Source organism: Hemitrygon akajei, chromosome 4 (assembly GCF_048418815.1).
Source record: "Hemitrygon akajei chromosome 4, sHemAka1.3, whole genome shotgun sequence".
NCBI classification, from domain to species: domain Eukaryota; kingdom Metazoa; phylum Chordata; class Chondrichthyes; order Myliobatiformes; family Dasyatidae; genus Hemitrygon; species Hemitrygon akajei.
The window spans coordinates 200,434,007-200,454,032 of record NC_133127.1 but is presented as its reverse complement, the minus strand read 5'-3'; the positions used below and the strand labels follow the sequence as shown (position 1 = coordinate 200,454,032).

The 20,026-nt window shown below is 48.5% G+C and overlaps 1 protein-coding gene across 2 annotated transcripts in view; it reads left to right on the top strand.

Annotated features, from left to right (window-relative positions):
* ilk (integrin-linked kinase) overlaps positions 1 to 20,026 on the top strand; it is a 99,033-nt gene that overhangs the window by 58,293 nt on the left and 20,714 nt on the right. For both annotated transcript variants that reach the window (XM_073044429.1, XM_073044428.1), the window contains exons 5-9: positions 1,172 to 1,268; positions 11,628 to 11,711; positions 14,742 to 14,827; positions 15,943 to 16,052; positions 17,911 to 18,038. In XM_073044429.1, the coding sequence (XP_072900530.1) occupies positions 1,172 to 1,268; positions 11,628 to 11,711; positions 14,742 to 14,827; positions 15,943 to 16,052; positions 17,911 to 18,038 (505 nt within the window). The remainder of the gene's footprint in view (positions 1 to 1,171; positions 1,269 to 11,627; positions 11,712 to 14,741; positions 14,828 to 15,942; positions 16,053 to 17,910; positions 18,039 to 20,026) is intronic.

Here is a 20,026-nt window from a genome sequence, read left to right as displayed (position 1 = left end):
AGACTGGCAATTCCAGACAACACTGGCATTGAAATAGGAGGAAGAACCATCAATAACTTGAGATACGCAGATGACACAGCCCTGCTAGCCACAACAGAAGACCTACAAGCACTACTCAACAATGTTGCAAAAGTCTCTGCTGAATTTGGATTGCTGATAAATGGCAAAAAGACCAAAGTTATGGTGATAAGCAAAACTGCAATTCAAGTTGACATCTACATCGGAAACTCGAACAAGATCGAACAAGATCAAAGTGTCCTCCTTTATATACCTGAGTGCAGAACTAAATGACACAAACGAATGCAGCAAGGAAATAAGGCAAAGGCTAACAATGACACATACAAGCACTACCAAACTCTGGAACATCTGGAAAGATATCCTTCTACTTTAGGCCACCTCTGCTGTGGACACTTTCTGGAGATCCAAGATCCGTATGCTCCATGGCTGCTGGACTAAGTGTGTAAAAGTAGGAGGGGACTGTTGAAAGATAAATGTGCTAGGTTTTCTAAAATTGACTCCTTCTACCTTAGGCCACGAATTTATCAATCACCCCTCGTATGACCCCAACTGACTGACAGGTGAAGTGTCACCTCACCTGGAAGTGCTGTTTAGGGCCCTGAATGGTAGTGAGGGAGAAGGTGTAGGGGCAGGTGTGGCATTCTGGTGCTGCTGGGGTGGCCTCCTGTATATTGGTGACACCCGATGTAGATCGGGAGACTGCTTTGCCGAGCACTGACAGATAATGCCTCCCCCATCTTCTTCACCATTGCCCATCCCCTTTTCCCTCTCAGCTTATCTCCTTGCCTGTCCATCACCTCCCTCTGTTGAATTTAAATATATAATTTGTTACTCAGTTAAATGGCAGTTGGTCTTCATTATTCACTTTTAACTGTTTCCATGAAGCTTCTGCTAATTGGGGCAGCTGCTTATTTGGACCAAATGTACTGATCCCATGTGTCCAAATTAACTGTAATCCACAGTAACTCTATCAAGACACTCTGTATACCCCATTCTCCTACACTCCGGGGAATAAAGTCCTTTTCAACCTTTGCTAAGAACTAAAGTCCCTGGGGAATGAGTTTTGACTGGGATAAAAAGCCTGGCGTGACATGTGAGCCAGTGACGCTGTTGTGACCATAGCACCACTCATTATGAATGTTCTCTTTGTCAGGACCTGGTGAGCAATGGGGCTCTCGTCAGCATCTGCAGTAAGTATGGAGAGACGCCCCTGGACAAGGGGAAGGCACATCTGCGTGAGCTGCTGAAGGGTATGTGCATGCTGGTTGCAACAACTCACAGCCTGTGTTTCTCCTATAACACATGTTTTCTTTCATGTACATATTCTGGACACCTGTATCTCTCAGCGTGCATGCCTTTGCATTGCCTCCACAGCTGCCTGTAACAAAAAATTCAGCAGATTCACCACTCTCTGGCTGAAGAAATTCCTCCTCTTCTCTGTTCTAAAAGAACACACATCTATTCTGAGGCTGTGTCTTCCATCTTAGACTCTCCCACCAAAGGAAGCACCTTCTCCACATCTACTCTATCAAGGCCTTTCACCATTCGATAGTTGGTGGGAGTTGTGTACAGGCCACCTAACAGTAGTAGTGAGGTTGGGGATGGCATTAAACAGGAAATTAGAAATGCGTGCAAAAATGGAACAGTAGTTATAATGGGTGACTTCAATCTACATCTAGATTGGGTGAACCAAACTGGTAAGGGTGCTGAGGAAGAGGATTTCTTGGAATGTATGCGGGATGGTTTTCTGAACCAACATGTCGAGGAACCAACTAGAGAGCAGGCCATTCTAGATTGGGTATTGAGCAATGAGGAAGGGTTAGTTAGCAATCTTGTCGTGTGAGGCCCCTTGGATAAGAGTGACCATAATATGGTGGAATTCTTCATTAAGATGGAGAGTGACATAGTTAATTCAGAAACAAAGGTTCTGAACTTAAAGAAGGGTAACTTTGAAGGTATGAGACGTGAATTAGCTAAGATAGACTGGCAAATGATACTTAAAGGGTTGACGGTGGATATGCAATGGCAAGCATTTAAAGATCGCATGGATGAACTACAACAATTGTTCATCCCAGATTGGCAAAAGAATAAACCAGGGAAGGTAGTGCACCCGTGGCTGACAAGGGAAATTAGGGATAGTATCAAGTCCAAAGAAGAAACATATAAATTAGCAAAAAAAAGCAGCACACCTGAGGACTGGGAGAAATTCAGAGACCAGCAGAGGAGGACAAAGGGCTTAATTAGGAAAGGGAAAAAAGATTATGAGAGAAAGCTGTCAGCGAACATAAAAACTGACTGTAAAAGCTTTTATAGATATGTGAAAAGAAAAAGATTGGTCAAGACAAATGTAGGTCCTTTACAGTCAGAAACAGGTGAATTGATCATAGGGAACAAAGACATGGCAGACCAATTGAATAACTACTTTGGTTCTGTCTTCACTAAGAAGGACATAAATAATCTTCCAGAAATAGTAAGGGACCAAGGGTCTAGTGAGATGGAGGAACTGAGGGAAATACATGTTAGTAGGGAAGTGGTGTTAGGTAAATTGAAGGGATTAAAGGCAGATAAATCCCCAGGGCCAGATGGTCTGCATCCCAGAGTGCTTAAGGAAGTAGCCCAAGAAATAGTAGATGCATTAGTGATAATTTTTCAAAACTCCTTAGATTCTGGATTATTTCCTGAGGATTGGAGGGTGGCTAATGTAACCCCACTTTTTAAAAAAGGAGGGAGGGAGAAACCGGGGAATATAGACCGGTTAGTCTGACATCGGTGGTGGGGAAATGCTAGAGTCGGTTATCAAAGATGTGATAACAGCACATTTGGAAAGAGGTGAAATCATCAGACAAACTCAGTATGGATTTGTGAAAGGAAAATCATGTCTGACGAATCTTATAGAATTTTTTGAAGAAGTAACTAGTAGAGTGGATAGGGGAGAGCCAGTGGATGTGGTATATTTAGATTTTCAAAAGGCTCTTGACAAGGTCCCACACAGGAGATTAGTGTGCAAACTTAAAGCACACGGTATTGGGGGTATGATATTGATGTGGATAGAAAATTGGTTGGCAGACAGGAAGCAAAGAGTGGAAGTAAACGGGACCTTTTCAGAATGGCAGGCAGTGACTAGTGGGGTACTGCAAGGCTCAGTGCTGGGACCCCAGTTGTTTACAATATATATTAATGATTTAGACAAGGGAATTAAATGCAGCATCTCCAAGTTTGCGGATGACACGAAGCTGGGCGGCGGTGTTAGCTGTGAGGAGGATGCTAAGAGGATGCAGGGTGACTTGGATAGGTTAGGTGAGTGGGCAAATTCATGGCAGATGCAATAAAGTAAGTAAATGTGAGGTTATCCACTTTGGTTGCAAGAACAGGAAAACATTATTATCTGAACGGTGGCCGATTAGGAAAAGGGGAGATGCAACGAGACCTGGGTGTCATTGTACACCAGTCATTGAAGGTGGGCATGCAGGTACAGCAGGCGGTGAAAAAGGCAAATGGTATGTTGGCATTCATAGCAAAAGGATTTGAGTACAGGAGCAGGGAGGTTCTACTGCAGTTGTACAAGGCCTTGGTGAGACCGCACCTAGAATATTGTGTGCAGTTTTGGTCCCCTAATCTGGGGAAAGACATTCTTGCCATAGACGGAGTACAGAGAAGGTTCACCAGATTGATTCCTGGGATGGCAGGACTTTCATATGAAGAAAGACTGGATCGACTAGGCTTATACTCACTGGAATTTAGAAGATTGAGGGGGGATCTTATTGAAACGTATAAAATTCTAAAGGGATTGGACAGGCTAGATGCAGGAAGATTGTTTCCGAAGTTGGGGAAGTCCAGAATGAGGGGTCACAGTTTAAGGATAAAGGGGATGCCTTTTAGGACTGAGATGAGGAAAAACTTCTTCACACAGAGAGTGGTGAATCTGTGGAATTCTCTGCCACAGGAAACAGTTGAGGCCAGTTCATTGGCTATATTTAAGAGGAAGTTAAATATGGCCCTTGTGGCTAAAGGGATCAAGGAGTATGGAGAGAAAGCAGGTACAGGGTTCTGAGTTGGATGATCAGCCATGATCATACTGAATGGCGGTGTAGGCTCGAAGGGCCGAATGGCCTACTCCTGCACCTATTTTCTATGTTTCTATGATTGGTTTTAATCATTTCAGCCCTCATCCATCCAAATTCCAGCAAATACAGGCCCAGAGCCATGAAACACTCTTCATATGACAAGTCATTCAATCCTGGAATCATTTTCGTTAACCTCTTTTGAACCCTCTCCAGTTTCAGCACATCCTTTCTAAGGTATTGGGCCCAAAACTGCTCACTGTACTCTTAAGTGAGGCCTCACCAGGGCTTTATAAAGTCTCAACATTATATCCGTGCTTTTATATTCTCGTCCATAAGACATATGAGCAAAATTAGGCAATTTGGCTCATTTAGTCTGCTCTACCATTCCATTGTGGCTGATCCTGGACCCCACTCAACCCTATACACCTGTCTTCTTGCCATAACCTTTGATGCCCTGACCAATCAGAAAATTGTCAATTTTCACTTAAGTATACTCGTAGTGTTGGTCTCCACAGCTGTCTGTGGCAGAGCATTCCACAGATTTACTACTCTCTGGCTAAAAGAATTCTTCCTAACCTCTGTTCTAAAGGGTTGCTGCTCAATTTTGAGGCTGTGCCCTCGAGTTCTGGATACACCCACCATAGGAAACATCCTCTTCACATCCACCTTATCTAGTCCTTTCAACATTCAGTAGATTTAATTGAAATCCTCTAGCATTCTTCTAAATTCCAGTGAGTACAGGCCAAAAGCTGCCAAGTGCTCCTCATATGTTCCCAGAATCATCCTCGTGAACCTCCTCTGGACTCTCTCCAATGACAACACATCCTTTTTGAGAAGAAGAAGAAGAAGAAGAAGAATAGCCCTTAACTCAGCAGTGGAGTTATTGGGGCACTGTCATGATGGTGTTTCCGTAGCGAGCTATTTTTGTTTTTACGAGGCTGAGTTGCTAGCTCGATGCGCAACCTGACATGGATTCGAACTCAGGAACCTTCGCCCCGGAGTCCGGCACTGATATTATTGCGCCACCAAGCGGGACAGTTCTTTTTGAGACATGGGGTTCAAAACTGTTGACAATACTCCAAGTGTGGCCTGTCTAGTGTCTTAAAAAGGCTCAGCATTATCTCCTTGCTTTTATATTCTATTTCCCTTGAAATAAATGCCAACATTGTATTTGCCTTCTTTACGACAGACACAGCCTGTAAATTAACCTACTAGGAGTCTTGCACAAGGACTCCTAAGTCCCTCTGCATCTCTGATGTTTGAATCTTCTCCCCATTTAGATAATACTCTGCACTATTGTTCCTTTTACCAAATGCATTATCATACATTTTCTAACACTGTACTGCATCTACCACATTTTTGCCCATTCTTCCAATCTGTCTAAGTCTTACTGCAATCACATTGCTTCCTCAGCACTACCTACCCCTCCACCTATCTTCGTATCATCCCAAACTTTGCCACAAAGCCATCAACTCCATTATGTAAATCATTGACTAACAAGATGAAAAGTAGCAGTCCCAATACTGACCCCTGAGGAACATCACTTGTCATTGGCAGGCAATCAAAAAAGGCCCCCTTTTTTTCCCAGTCACTGCCTCCTGTCTGTCAACCATTTCTCTATCCATGCCTGTATCTTTCCTGTAACGCCATAGGATTTTCTCTTGTTAAGCAGCCTCATGTGTGGCACCTTACCAAATGCCTTCTTAAAATCCAAGTAAATTACATCACCTGCCTCTCCTTTGCCACCCTGTTTGTAACTTCCTCAAAGAACTCTAACAGATTTGTCAGGCAAGATTTCTCTTTATAGAAACCATGCTGACTTTGACTTAATTTAGCATTAATCACCAAAGACCCCAAAACCTCGTTCTTAATAATAGACTCCAACACTTTCCAAACCACTGAGGTTAGACTAACTGGCCTATAATTTCTTTTGCCTTCCTCCCTTCTTAAAGAGTGGAGTGACATTTGCAATTTTCCAGTCTTCTGGGACCATGCCAGAATCAAGTGATTCTTGAAAGATCATGACCAATGCATCTGTTATCTCTTCAGCAACCTCTCTCAGGACTCTGGGTTGTAGCCCATCTGGTCCAGTTGACTTACCCACCTTAAGACTTTTCAGTTTGCCTGGCACTATTTCCTTTGTAGTAGCAACGGTACTCAGTCCTGACATTGAAGGACGTCTGGCACACTGCTGATCCTAGTGTCAGTCTTCCACAGTGAAGTTAGATGCAAAGTACTCATTAAGTTCATCTGCCATGTCTTTGTCCCCATCACTACCTCACCAGCTTCATTTTCCAGTGGTCCCATATCAACTTTCGCCTCCCTTTTACTCTTTAAATAACTAAAAAACTTATAGTATCCTGCTTTATATTATTGGTTAGTTTGCCCTCATATTTCATCTTTTCCCTTCTTATTGCTTTTTTATTTGCCTTTTGTTAGATTTTAAAAGCTTCCCAATCATCCAGCTTCCCACTCACTTTTGCTACCTTATATACTCTTTCCTTGGCTTTTATGCGGTCCTGAACTTTACTTATCAGCCACAGTTGCCATTAGAAAACTTTTTCTTTTGTGGAATATAACTACCCTGCACCTTGTGAACTATTCCCAGAAACTTCAGCCATCACTGCTCTGCTGTCATCCCCACCAGTATCCTCCTCCAATCCACCTGGGCAGGCTCCTCTCTCATGCCTCAACGGTCCCCTTTATTCCCTTGCAATAAAGATGCATGTGACTTGTACTTCTCCCACTCAAATTGCAGTATGTATTCAATCATATGATTACTGCCTCCTAAGAGTTTCTTTACATTAAGCTCCCTAATAAGATCTGGGTTATTGCACAACATCCAATCTAAGATAACTTTTCCCCTAGTAGAATCAAGCACAAGCTGCTCTATAAAGCAATTTCATAGGCACTCAACAAACTCTCTCTCTTGTGATCCGATACCAACATGATTTTCCCAATCCCCTTGCATACAGAAGTCCATTACAATTGTGACATTACCCTTATTACATGCCTTTTCCAGCTTCCTTTGCAGTTTCAACCCCACATCTTGGCTACTATTTGGAGGCCTGTATATGATTCCCATAATAGCAGATAGTGACATCAGATACAATAGACTGACCCTTCTGAACATTGGAAAGATGGCAATTATCCACTATGTGCCGCTTTTCCTACGCTGGGAACCCCTGCTTGCACGATCCATGGGGGACTCATCTCCTACACCACCACTACCTCGGAAGAAGAAACGCTGGAGGCAAGGGAGAAGGGTCGGCATCCTGGTGAGGCTGAGATGGCGTACTAATTGACCGCCACTCCCTAGCATACTCCTGGCTAATGCTCAGTCCCTGGATAACAAGCTTTGTGAACTGAGAGCCAGAATCTCTATCAGCGGGAAACAAGAATTCCACACTTTTGTGTTTCGTGGAGACCTGGTTGGTGGAGGAGATACCGGACCATGCCATCGAGCCCTCTGGGTTCTCCCTGTTCCGTGCAGACAGATCGAAACAACGTACTGGAAAGAGTAAAGGAGGAGGGGTAGGCTTCATGGTCAACAATGCTTGGTGCGACCCCCAGAATGTGCATTCACTCAAATCCTTTTGTTCCCCAGACCTGGAATACCTGGTGCTGCTGCGCAGACCCACTGGCTGCCTACGGAGTTCACGGCTGTTACCATCACAGTGGTGTACATTCCACCGCAGGCCAGTACTGACCTGGCTCTCAAAGAACTGTAGGAGACCATCAGCACACTGGAGACTGCACACCCAGAGGCTGCCTTCATTGTCGCTGATGACTTTAATTGAGTATCGCTGCTGAAAATCTCTCCCAAGTTTTGTCAGCATATCCAGGTGAGCACTCATGGAGATAACACACTTGACCACTGTTACACTCCCTTCTGTGACGCTTACAAAGCTCTCCTTCGCCCAGCTTTTGGAAAATCAGATCACTCTTCAATCCTGCTTTTGCCGACATACAGGCAGAAGCTGAAACAAGAGGCAGCCATAGTTAAAACCGTCCACTGTTGGTCCGACCATTCGGTCTCCATGCTGCAGGATTGCTTCGATGACGTCGACTGGAATGTCTCCCATGATGAGGATGTGTCCCGAGTTCATGGATGGAGTCACGTGCTTCATCCAGAAGTACATCAATGACGTTGTCCCCCAGAAGTCAGTCAGGGTCTTCCTGAACCAGAAACCCTGGATCAGAAGTTCCGTGTGAGTAGTGCTTACTGCGCAACATAGACCTTACGCTGCCGGCTATCAGCTGGAGCTCAAGAACAGCAGCTACTATCTGCGTAAAGCTATCAAGCCTGTGAAACAACAATACAGGGACAAGATTGAGTCAAGATTCACAATGAATAGCACACGTGACTTGTGGCGAGGGCTGCATACCATCGCAGACTTCAATGCCAAAGGTTGTGGTCCCGCCAACATCGGAGCCTCTCCCGGTTTAGCTCAACCACTTTTACGCTCGGTATGATGTCACTAACTCTGAGCCTTCGAGGAAAGCCACCGCTACAACCTACAACCTGGTCATCTCTGAGGCTGAGGTACGTAGATGTTTCCAACGAGTGGAGAGTCGCAATGCTGCAGGACCGGATGGCAACCCAGGGCGGGTACTTAGGATGTGCGCAACTGGCAGGCGTGTTTACAGACATTTTTAATCTCTCCCTCTCCCAGCATAGAGTGTCCTCCTGCTTCAAATTATTCACCATTGTCCCGGTACCAAAAAAGACCAAGGTAACACGCCTGAACGACTGGCGTCCTGTCACACTCACCTCAATAATAAGCAAATGCTTTGAGAGGCTGGTCAAGGATTACATCTGTGGCTTGCTACCACCCAAACTGGACTCCTTACAATTCACCTACCAACACAGCCAATCGACAGATGATGCAATAGCCACTGCTCTGCACACCATCCTTACACATCTGGAGAAGAGGGATGCTTATGTGAGAATGCTGTTCTTGGACTACAGTTCAGCATTCAACACCATAATTCCATCCAGGCTTGACAAGAAGCTCAGAGACCTCGGCCTTCACCCTGCCTTGTGCAGCTGGATCCCGGACTTCCTGTCAGATCGCCTGCAGGTTGTAAGAGTGGGCTCCCTCACCTCCAACCCTCTGACTCTCAATACAGGAGCCCCTCAGGGCTGTTTACTGAGTCCCCTCCTTTACTCCCTGTATACCCATGACTGTATCGCTGCCCACAGCTCCAGTTTGCTAATTAAACTTGCTGACAACACTACATTGATTGGCCTAATCTCAAACAGTAGCGAGGTGGCCTACAGGGAAGAAGTCATCTCTCTGACACAGTGGAGTCAGGAAAACAACCTCTCCCTCAAAGTTGCAAAAACAAAGGAGCTGGTTGTGGATTACAGAAGGAATGGAGACGGGCTCACCCCTATTCACATCAACGGATCTGGGGTTGAGAGGGTGAACAGCTTCAAGCTCCTTGGCATCCACATCACCGAGGATCTCACATGATCTGTACACACCAGCTGTGTGGTGAAAAAGACACAACAGCGCCTCTTTCAACTCAGATGCTTGAGGAAGTTTGGTATCGGCCCCCAAATCCTAAGAACTTTCTGCAGGGGCACAATTGAGAGCATCCTGACTGGCTGCATCACTGCCTGGTATGGGAACTGTACCTCCCTTAATCGCAGATTCTGCAGAGAGTGGTGCGGACAGCCCAGTGCATCTGTAGATGTGAACTTCCCATGATTCAGGATATTTGGCTCATTGAGTCTGCTTCACCACACCATCATGACTGATTTATTATTCCTCTCAACCTCATTCTCCTGCCTTCTCCCGTAACCTTTGATGCCCTGCCTTATTGTTACGTACCCTGTAACTGGGTCACTTACCAGCAAAGATAGAGAGGTCCGTTGAAGTCTGATGGGACTATTTTTAACAGTATTTATTGATAAAAATACACAAAAATAATATCAATGCAAACATACAGATAATATACGTCATCAATACTAAATCTAAAAGCGCGGGTATAATAATAATCAATAAGAAATAGCTCTGTCGTTGTCTAGGGGATAATGTATTGTCCGATGGAAATATAAAATTCACTCAAGTTCATTCAAGCTGCAGTTTTTGGTTGGAGAGAGAGGCGGAGGCTTAGAACTTGCCCGGTTTCCTTTCTATGATGCCGATCCTTCGAAATGTCGTCGGTGTCTTTTTCCTTTTAGTTAAGCCGTCTTCCGTGGTCAGTCCCACCAATTCCGAGGCAAATGGAAAAGGACGCACGTGGGCTTTCCACCGGCTGTCGCTATTACGCTGTCACGGGATTTCTAGCATGTCTCCTGGTGCGTCTGAAAGGGGTTGTTCCCCAGACCCTCTTTTATCCTTACTCACGGGGTCTCAGATGTCAATCAGGTTGGGGAGGATGCCATCCCCCAACCAGCCCACGTTGCTCATTCCTTGAGGACGTCGATGAATAGCACAGTGCTCAATACACAATTCCATCTCCAAGAGACAATGGCCGTTTCCCGTGGCTTTGTATCGTTGAGGGGCCAAGACATTCCAAACCCCGTGTGGATTCTGCGTCTCTCTCTCTCTCATTTCCTGGGTCTCCTGACCTGACTTAATAGCGATCTTGCGATTCTCAAAAAGGAGGGGGGGCACAGGCGTAACATTATCAAGAACTTTTAAATATATCCAATGACTTAGCCTTTACATCTGTCTGTGGGAGTGAAACCCACAGATTCACCAGCCTCTGCCTTAAGAAATTCCTCCTCATCTCTGTTCTAAATGGGTGTCTCTTTATTCTGAGACTGTGTCCTCTGGTCTGGACTCACCTGCTACAGGAAACACCCTCTCCACATCCACTCCATCTAGGTCTTTCAATCTTTGATAGGTTCAATCAGATTTCCCTTTTCTCTTCTGAACTCTAGCCAATACAAGACAAGATATTAACCCTTTCATTAATCTTTTCATTCCTGAGATCACTATCATGAACCTCCTCTGAACCCTGTCCAATGCCAACCTATCCTTCCTCAGTCACTGGTCGGAGTTCAGTTCTCACTGCTGTCTGTAAGGAGTTTGTTCGTTCTCCCAGTGACTCTGCTGGCTTCCTCCAGATGCTCCGTTTTTTCCTCATGTTCCATGGACGTACAGGTTAGGGTTAGTAACTTGTGGATATTCTGTGGCATGCCGACATTTGTGGGCTGCCCAGCATAATCCTCGCTGATTTGATTCGACATAAATGATGCATTTCTCTGAATGTTTTGATGTACATGTGACAAATAAAGCTAATCCTTAATTTTCTTCGTCTTTATACAACCCCACTCACAGTATACTCTGCTCAATCTCTATGTCTGTGTCTCTGTCTCTTTGTCTCTCTGTCTGTCTTTGTCTCTCAACTCTAAACCTCCCTTTCTCTGTCTGTCTGTCTCTCTTTGCCTGCCTCGTTCTCTCACAACTCTAACTCTCTCTTTTTCTCTCTTTCTCTGTCTGCCCCTCCTCCTCCCCCACATCTCTAACCCTCCCTCTTTCCGTCTCTCCATCACACAGCTCTAACTCTCCCTTCTTTCCCCCACAGAACGTGCAGAAAAGCTAGGCCAGAGTCTAACTAAAGTTCCCTATAAGGACACCTTTTGGAAAGGAACAACTCGTACTCGACCAAGTGAGTGTCCAGTAACCTGTGTTCATACTTAACCTGCAGGACAGAGCAAACTGGGTGATAGGAGGGGAAATGGGTTCAGGAGCCAGTGCAGAGTACCCTGTGGCCATCGCCTCAACAATATATGTATGACTTTGGATACCATGGGGGAGGGGTGGTGTGACCTAGCAGGGGAAAGTCACAGTGGTCGGGTCTCTGGCACTGAGTCTGGCTCTGTGACTCAAGGGAAGGGAGGAGAGGCATACTGTGGTGATAGGAATTTTGTTAGGGGAATGGACAGGGGATTCTGTGGGTGAGAACAAGATTCCCATATGGTATGTTGATTCCCAGGTGCCAATGCCTGGGACATACGAGTCCTCAGCATTCTTATGTTGGAACTGCCAGAAGTCGTGGTCCATGTAGGTAGGACGAGTGATGAGGTTCTGCAGAGGGAGTTAAATGCTAAGTTAAAGGGCAGGACCTCCACAGTTGTGATCTCAGGACTGCTACCTGTGCCATGTGCTAGTGAGGCCAGAGCTAGGAAGATTATACAGTTTAGCATGTGGCTAAGGTGTTGGTGTGAGAGGGAGGGCATAAAATTTTTGTATCATTGGGCTCTCTTCCAGGGAATGTGGGACCTGTATAGAAGGAATGGTTTGCGCCTGAACTGGAGAGGGACTAATAGCCCAATGGGAAGGTTTGTTAATGCTGCGTGGTGGGGTTTAAACTAGAGTTGCAGAGGGATGGGAACCAGAGTGCCAGAACAGTTAGTGGAGAGGTTGTGGAGGCAGATTTTGATAAGATCTCAGTCAGGAATCAAAAGATTGAGCATGGTATGAGTGTCTAGTATCCTGAGCTGTGTATATTTCAATGCAAGAAGTATTGTAGGAAAGGCAGATGAGCTCAGGGTATGGATCAACACCTGGAATTATGACATAGTAGCTATTAGTAAGACTTGGTTGCAGGAGGGGCCGGACTGGCAGCTCAGTATTCTGGGGTTATGTTCTCTTAGCCGTGACAGAGCAGGAGGGATGAAAGGAGCAGGGGTGGTGTTACTAGTCAGGGAAAACATCATGGCAGTGCTCTGTCACAACAGATTGGAGAACTCAACTAGTGAGGTGTTATGGGTGGAACTGAGAAATAAGGACGGTGTGACCATGTTAATGGGGCTATAATTACAGAACATCCAAAGGTCGTAGGGATTTGGAGACCAAATTGTAAAGAGATCACAGACTGTTGCAGAAACATGAGGTTTTTATAGTAGGTGATTTTAACTTTCCACATCTTGACCGTAATTTCTGTACTGTAAAAGGACCAGATGGGATAGAGTTTGTTAAAAATTATTCAGGAAGGTTTCCTTCATCAGTACTGTCCCAGCCAGAGAGCGTGCAAATCTGCTATTAGGGAATGAGTCAGGGCAGTTGACCTTAGTTTGTGTAAGGGAACTGTATAGAGACCACGGTCCCATTAATTTCAAAGTATATTTGAAAAGAGATAGGTCTGATCCAAGTGCTGAAATTCTAAATTGGCAAAAGGCAATTTTGATGGTATCAGAAATGATCTGATAAGGTAGATGGTAGGGCACTGAGGAGTGTGGTAGAACAAAGGGATCAGGGAATACAGGTACATCTTTTGTTGAAAGTGGCATCATAGTTAGATAGGGTCGTAAAGAAAGCTTTTGGCATATTGGCCTTCATAATGCATTGAGTATAGAAAATGGGATGTTAGGTTGAAAATGTATAAGACGTCGGTGGGGTCTAATTTGGAGTACTGTGTGCAGCTTTGATCACCTACTTACAGGAAAGTTGTAAACCAGGTTGAAAAACTCCAAAGAAAATTTGCAAGGAAGTTGCTGGGTCTGGGGGACCTGAGTCATAAGGAAAGATTGAATAAGTTAGAATTATATTACTTAGAACGTAAAAGATTGAGGAGATTTGACAGAGGTATACAAAATTATGAGGGGTACAGATAGGGTAAATCTAAGCAGGCTTTCCCCACTGAGGTTGGTGGGACTACAACCTGAAGTCCTGGCTTGAGGGTGAAAGGTGAAAAGTTTAAGGGAAACATGAGGGGAAACCTGTTCACTCAGAGAGTCATGACAGTGGAGAATGAGCTGCCAGAACAAGTGGTCCATGTGAGCTCAATTTCAATTTTTTTGAGAAGTTTGGATAGGTACATGGATAGTAGAGATATGGAGAGCTATGGTCCCAGTGCAGGTCATTAGGAAGGTTTTGGCATGGACTAGATGGGCTGAAGGGCCTTTCCCTGTGCTGTACTTATTTATGACTCCATTTGTTCCTGAACGTGGTTGTGTAGGACTTCAGGTTTCTCTACCTCCTGCCCGATGGGAGCTGAGAGAAGATGGTGGGGAACTTTGATGATGGATGTTGCCTTCTTGAGGCTGTGCTTCACGTACTGTAGGTATTACCAATGGTGGGGATGGATGTGTCCATGATGTATTGGGTTGAGTCCTCTACTCCCTGTTCTACCCATGAGTGCCCGTTTGTGTGGGTCAGTCTGTGAGTTACACAGTAGGTCTTAGTCAGTGGCTGTTGGTTGGTGTTTTGGTGTTGAGTCAGTCTGTGGAGTGTGGGTTGGTCTGCAAATGACATGGTAGGTGCTGGTCGATCTGCTTGCAGGTATGTCCATTTATTACATCCCAGGGGTGGTTCTGTCAGCGAGTTGTGGGTCAGTCGGTGGTGTGATTCATTTCACAGGGAGTGGGTCAGGTCAGTTAGTGGTGTGGAACAGTTCATGGGGCACTGGTGGACTTCTGGGTTGGCGGTGTGGGTAGATGTAGTACACTGGGGTTACACTGAGTGTTGGTGGGTGTGTGTTGGACTGATTACACTGAGTTTCACCACAGGTGTGGGTCAGTCCATGGGTCAGACTGGGGTGGTGGTAAGTGTCTGCAGGGTGTGGACAAGTCTTGTTGCTCTGGTTGGTGGTGTCACTGTGGGTCAGTTGGTGGTGTAGGTCAGTCTCTGGGGTGTGATTTGATCCGGCGACACCGCAGCGGAGACAGTGACCATGTACCTGTTGTACTGTTTGCAGGAAATGGAACACTGAACAAACATGCTGGCATTGACTACAAACAGCTCACCCTGAACCATAAGCTCAACGAGAACCACTCAGGGGAGGTAACATCTTTCCTCACGTTCCAACAACCCCGATGTTTGAGTAATTACTGACCCCGATATCCCCGGTGTTCTAGTTAATCCCACTGACCCCAATACCCCCGGTGATTGAGCTACTGCTGTTGACTCGGGTAAAATGTTGGATGACGGGATACCCTGGGGTCAGCTGTGCTTGGGCCTGGTGTGTGGAGGAATTCGTTAGTTATAAGCGACAACTATAATACGAGGAAAGTTGATGAGACTAAAGCAGTGGATGTTATCTATATAGACTTCAGTAAGGCCTTTGACAAGGTTCCGCACGGAAGGTTAGTTAGGAAGGTTCAATCGTTAGGTACTAATATTGAAGTAGTAAAATGGATTCAACAGTGGCTGGATGGAAGATGCCAGAGAGTAGTGATGGATAACTGTTTGTCAGGTTGGAGGCCGGTGACTAGTGGTGTGCCTCAGGGATCTGTATTGGGTCCAATGTCGTTTGTCATATACATTAATGATCTGGATGATGGGGTGGTAAATTGGATTAGTAAGTATGCAGATGATAGGTGGCGTTGTGGATAATGAAGTAGGTTTTCCCGAAGTTTGCAGAGAGATTTAGGCCAGTTAGAAGAGTGGGCTGAACGATGGCAGATGGAGTTTAATGCTGATAGGTGTGAGGTGTAAGATAGAGTTGACGTGGATAGGCTTTTTCCATTGAGAGTAGGGGAGATTCAAACAAGAGGACATGAGTTGAGAATTAGGGGGCAAAAGTTTAAGGGTAACACGAGGGGGAGTTTCTTTACTCAAAGAGAGTGGTATTTGTGTGGAACGAGCTTCCAGTAGAAGTGGTAGAAGCAGGTTCGGTATTGTCATTTAAAGTAAAATTAGATAGGTATATGGACAGGAAAGGAATGGAGGGTTATGGGTTGAATGTGGGTCAGTGGGACTAGGTGAGAGTAAGCGTTCGGCACGGACTAGAAGGGCAGAGATGGCCTGTTTCCCTGCTGTAATTGTTATATGGTTATATGGCTGCAGGATGAGTGTGTGCAGCATGTCACTGGGTCCACCACAGGCCCAGTGTGAGGAGCCGTTGCAGAGTGGGCAGTGAATGGTCCATTGATAAGGAGGTCTTTTTGTGTCCCCAGCTCTGGAAGGGCCGCTGGCAGGGTAATGACATTGTGGTCAAGGTGTTGAAGGTGCGAGACTGGACCACACGCAAGAGCAGGGACTTCAACGAGGAAAACCCCAAACTCAGGTGGCGGCAGTGGGGGGGTTTGTGTGGGTGTAGTAGCAGTGCCAGGGTGAGTAGGGTCGTAGTTGGGTGAAGGGGAATGTGGGTGTTGGGAGAGTGATGGAGTCGGGCAATTGTGGGTGTGTAGTGTTCGGGTGGGGATTGTTGAACATAGGGCTGGGGGTGTGGTGTGGAGGAGCAGAGGGAAGGAGATGGGAGTGTGGGCTGGGGGGGTGTGGTGTGGAGGAGCAGAGGGAAGGAGATGGGTGTGTGGGCTGGGGGGTGTGGTGTGGAGGAGCAGAGGGAAGGAGATGGGTGTGTGGGCTGGGGGGTGTGGTGTGGAGGAGCAGAGGGAAGGAGATGGGTGTGTGGGCTGGGGGTGTGGTGTGGAGGAGCAGAGGGAAGGAGATGGGTGTGTGGGCTGGGGGGGTGTGGTGTGGAGGAGCAGAGGGAAGGAGATGGGTGTGTGGGCTGGGGGGTGTGGTGTGGAGGAGCAGAGGGAAGGAGATGGGTGTGTGGGCTGGGGGGTGTGGTGTGGAGGAGCAGAGGGAAGGAGATGGGAGTGTGGGCTGGGGGGGTGTGGTGTGGAGGAGCAGAGGGAAGGAGATGGGTGTGTGGGCTGGGGGGTGTGGTGTGGAGGAGCAGAGGGAAGGAGATGGGTGTGTGGGATGGGGGGTGTGGTGTGGAGGAGCAGAGGGAGAATGAGATGGGTGTGTGGGCTGGGGGGTGTGGTGTGGAGGAGCAGAGGGAGAATGAGATGGGTGTGTGGGCTGGGGGGTGTGGTGTGGAGGAGCAGAGGGAAGGAGATGGGTGTGTGGGCTGGGGGGGTGTGGTGTGGAGGAGCAGAGGGAAGGAGATGAGTGTGTGGGCTGGGGGTGTGGTGTGGAGGAGCAGAGGGAAGGAGATGGGGGTGGTGGTGTGGAGGAGCAGAGGGAAGGAGATGAGTGTGTGGGCTGGGGGGTGGTGTGGAGGAGCAGAGGGAAGGAGATGGGGGTGGTGGTGTGGAGGAGCAGAGGGAAGGAGATGAGTGTGTGGGCTGGGGGTGTGGTGTGGAGGAGCAGAGGGAAGGAGATGGGGGTGGTGGTGTGGAGGAGCAGAGGGAAGGAGATGGGGGTGTGGTGTGGAGGAGCAGAGGGAAGGAGATGGGTGTGTGGGCTGGGGGGTGTGGTGTGGAGGAGCAGAGGGAAGGAGATGAGTGTGTGGGCTGGGGGTGTGGTGTGGAGGAGCAGAGGGAAGGAGATGGGGGTGGTGGTGTGGAGGAGCAGAGGGAAGGAGATGAGTGTGTGGGCTGGGGGGTGGTGTGGAGGAGCAGAGGGAAGGAGATGGGTGTGTGGTGTGGAGGAGCAGAGGGAAGGAGATGGGTGTGTGGGCTGGGAGGTGTGGTGTGGAGGAGCAGAGGGAAGGAGATGGGTGTGTGGGCTGGGAGGTGTGGTGTGGAGGAGCAGAGGGAGAATGAGATGAGGGTGTGGTGGGGGGGTAAGATGGTGGGAGGTGTTAGTGTTCAGGCGGGGGCTGTTGAGAATGGGACAGGGACCATTGGGGAAGGAATGGAGGGAGGGTGGAGAGGGCTGTGGTGTGAGATGATGGGAGGTGTTAGTGTTCAGGCGGGGACTGTTGAAATAGGGCAGGGACCATAGGGGAAGGAGTGGAGGGAGGGTGGATGGGGGTGTGAGCTGGGACGTGTTAGTGTTCGAACAGGGGCTGTTGAGAATAGGGCAGAGGATGTAGGGGGGAAGAACGGAGGGAGGTGAGATGGGTGGATGGGGGTGTGGGCTGGACAGAGGGTGAGGCAAGTATGAGAGAGCGTTCAGCCCTGTTCGGGTCACACTCTCCATACGTGGAATCACTTGCTAACTATCTCTGATTTCACTCTGACCCACAGAATATTCTCCCATCCTAATGTGCTGCCGGTGCTGGGCGCCTGTCAGTCGCCTCCTGCTCCCCACCCCATTATCATCACACACTGGATGCCTTACGGATCTCTCTACAACGTTCTGCACGAGGGAACAAGTGAGTGCAGGTGTGGGGATGAGGATGCTGATCCTCTTTAACCTCTGAGGGTCTGTTCACACACAACTGCCTCTGTATGTTGCCCTTGCTGAGGGAGAAGTGTGTGTGCGTTCATCTGGGTCTCACTGAGGGAGGAGTGTGTGTTCGTCTGGGTCTCACTGAGGGAGGAGTGTGTGTTCGTCTGGGCCTGGCTGAGGGAGGAGTGTGTGTTCGTCTGGGCCTGGCTGAGGGAGGAGTGTGAGTTCGTCTGGGTCTCACTGAGGGAGGAGTGTGAGTTCGTCTGGGCCTGGCTGAGGGAGGAGTGTGTGTTCGTCTGGGCCTGGCTGAGGGAGGAGTGTGTGTTCGTCTGGGTCTCACTGAGGGAGGAGTGTGTGTTCGTCTGGGCCTGGCTGAGGGAGGAGTGTGTGTTCGTCTGGGCCTGGCTGAGGGAGGAGTGTGTGTTCATCTGGGCCTGGCTGAGGGAGGAGTGTGTGTTCGTCTGGGCCTGGCTGAGGGAGGAGTGTGTGTTCGTATAGGCCTGGCTGAGGGAGGAGTGTGTGTTCGTCTGGGCCTGGCTGAGGGAGGAGTGTGTGTTCGTCTGGGCCTGGCTGAGGGAGGAGTGTGTGTTCGTCCGGGCCTGGCTGAGGGAGGAGTGTGTGTTCGTCCGGGCCTGGCTGAGGGAGGAGTGTGAGTTCGTCCGGACCTGGCTGAGGGAGGAGTGTGTGTTCATCTGGGTCTCACTGAGGGAGGAGTGTGAGTTCGTCTGGGTCTCACTGAGGGAGGAGTGTGTGTTCGTCTGGGCCTGGCTGAGGGAGGAGTGTGTGTTCGTCTGGGCCTGGCTGAGGGAGGAGTGTGTGTTCGTCTGGGCCTGGCTGAGGGAGGAGTGTGTGTTCGTCTGGGCCTGGCTGAGGGAGGAGTGTGTGTTTGTCTGGGCCTGGCTGAGGGAGGAGTGTGTGTTCGTCTGGGCCTGGCTGAGGGAGGAGTGTGAGTTCGTCTGGGCCTGGCTGAGGGAGGAGTGTGTGTTCGTCTGGGCCTGGCTGTGGGAGGAGTGTGAGTTCGTCTGGGTCTCACTGAGGGAGGAGTGTGTGTTCGTCTGGGCCTGGCTGAGGGAGGAGTGTGTGTTCGTCTGGACCTGGCTGAGGGAGGAGTGTGAGTTCGTCTGGGTCTCACTGAGGGAGGAGTCTGTGTTCGTCTGGGCCTGGCTGAGGGAGGAGTGTGTGTTCGTCTGGGTCTCACTGAGGGAGGAGTGTGTGTTCGTCTGGGCCTGGCTGTGGGAGGAGTGTGAGTTCGTCTGGGTCTCCCTGAGGGAGGAGTGTGTGTTCGTCTGGGCCTGGCTGAGGGAGGAGTGTGTGTTCGTCAGGGCCTGGCTGAGGGAGGAGTGTGAGTTCGTCTGGGTCTCACTGAGGGTGGAGTGTGTGTTCGTCTGGGCCTGGCTGAGGGAGGAGTGTGTGTTCGTCTGGGCCTGGCTGAGGGAGGAGTGTGTGTTCGTTCGGGTCTCACTGAGGGAGGAGTGTGTGTTCGTCTGGGCCTGGCTGAGGGAGGAGTGTGTGTTCGTCTGGGCCTGGCTGAGGGAGGAGTGTGAGTTCATCTGGGCCTGTCTGAGGGAGGAGTGTGTGTTCGTCTGGGTCTCACTGAGGGAGGAGTGTGTGTTCGTCTAGGCCTAGCTGAGGGAGGAATGTGAGTTCGTCTGGGTCTCCCTGAGGGAGGAGTGTGTGTTCGTCTGGGCCTGGCTGAGGGAGGAGTGTGTGTTCGTCTAGGTCTCACTGAGGGAGGAGTGTGAGTTCGTCTGGGTCTCACTGAGGGAGGAGTGTGTGTTCGTCTGGGCCTGGCTGAGGGAGGAGTGTGTGTTCGTCTGTGCCTGGCTGAGGGAGGAGTGTGTGTTCGTCTGTGCCTGGCTGAGGGAGGAGTGTGAGTTCGTCTGGGCCTGGCTGAGGGAGGAGTGTGTGTTCGTCTGGGTCTCGCTGAGGGAGGAGTGTGTGTTCGTCTGGGTCTCACTGAGGGAGGAGTGT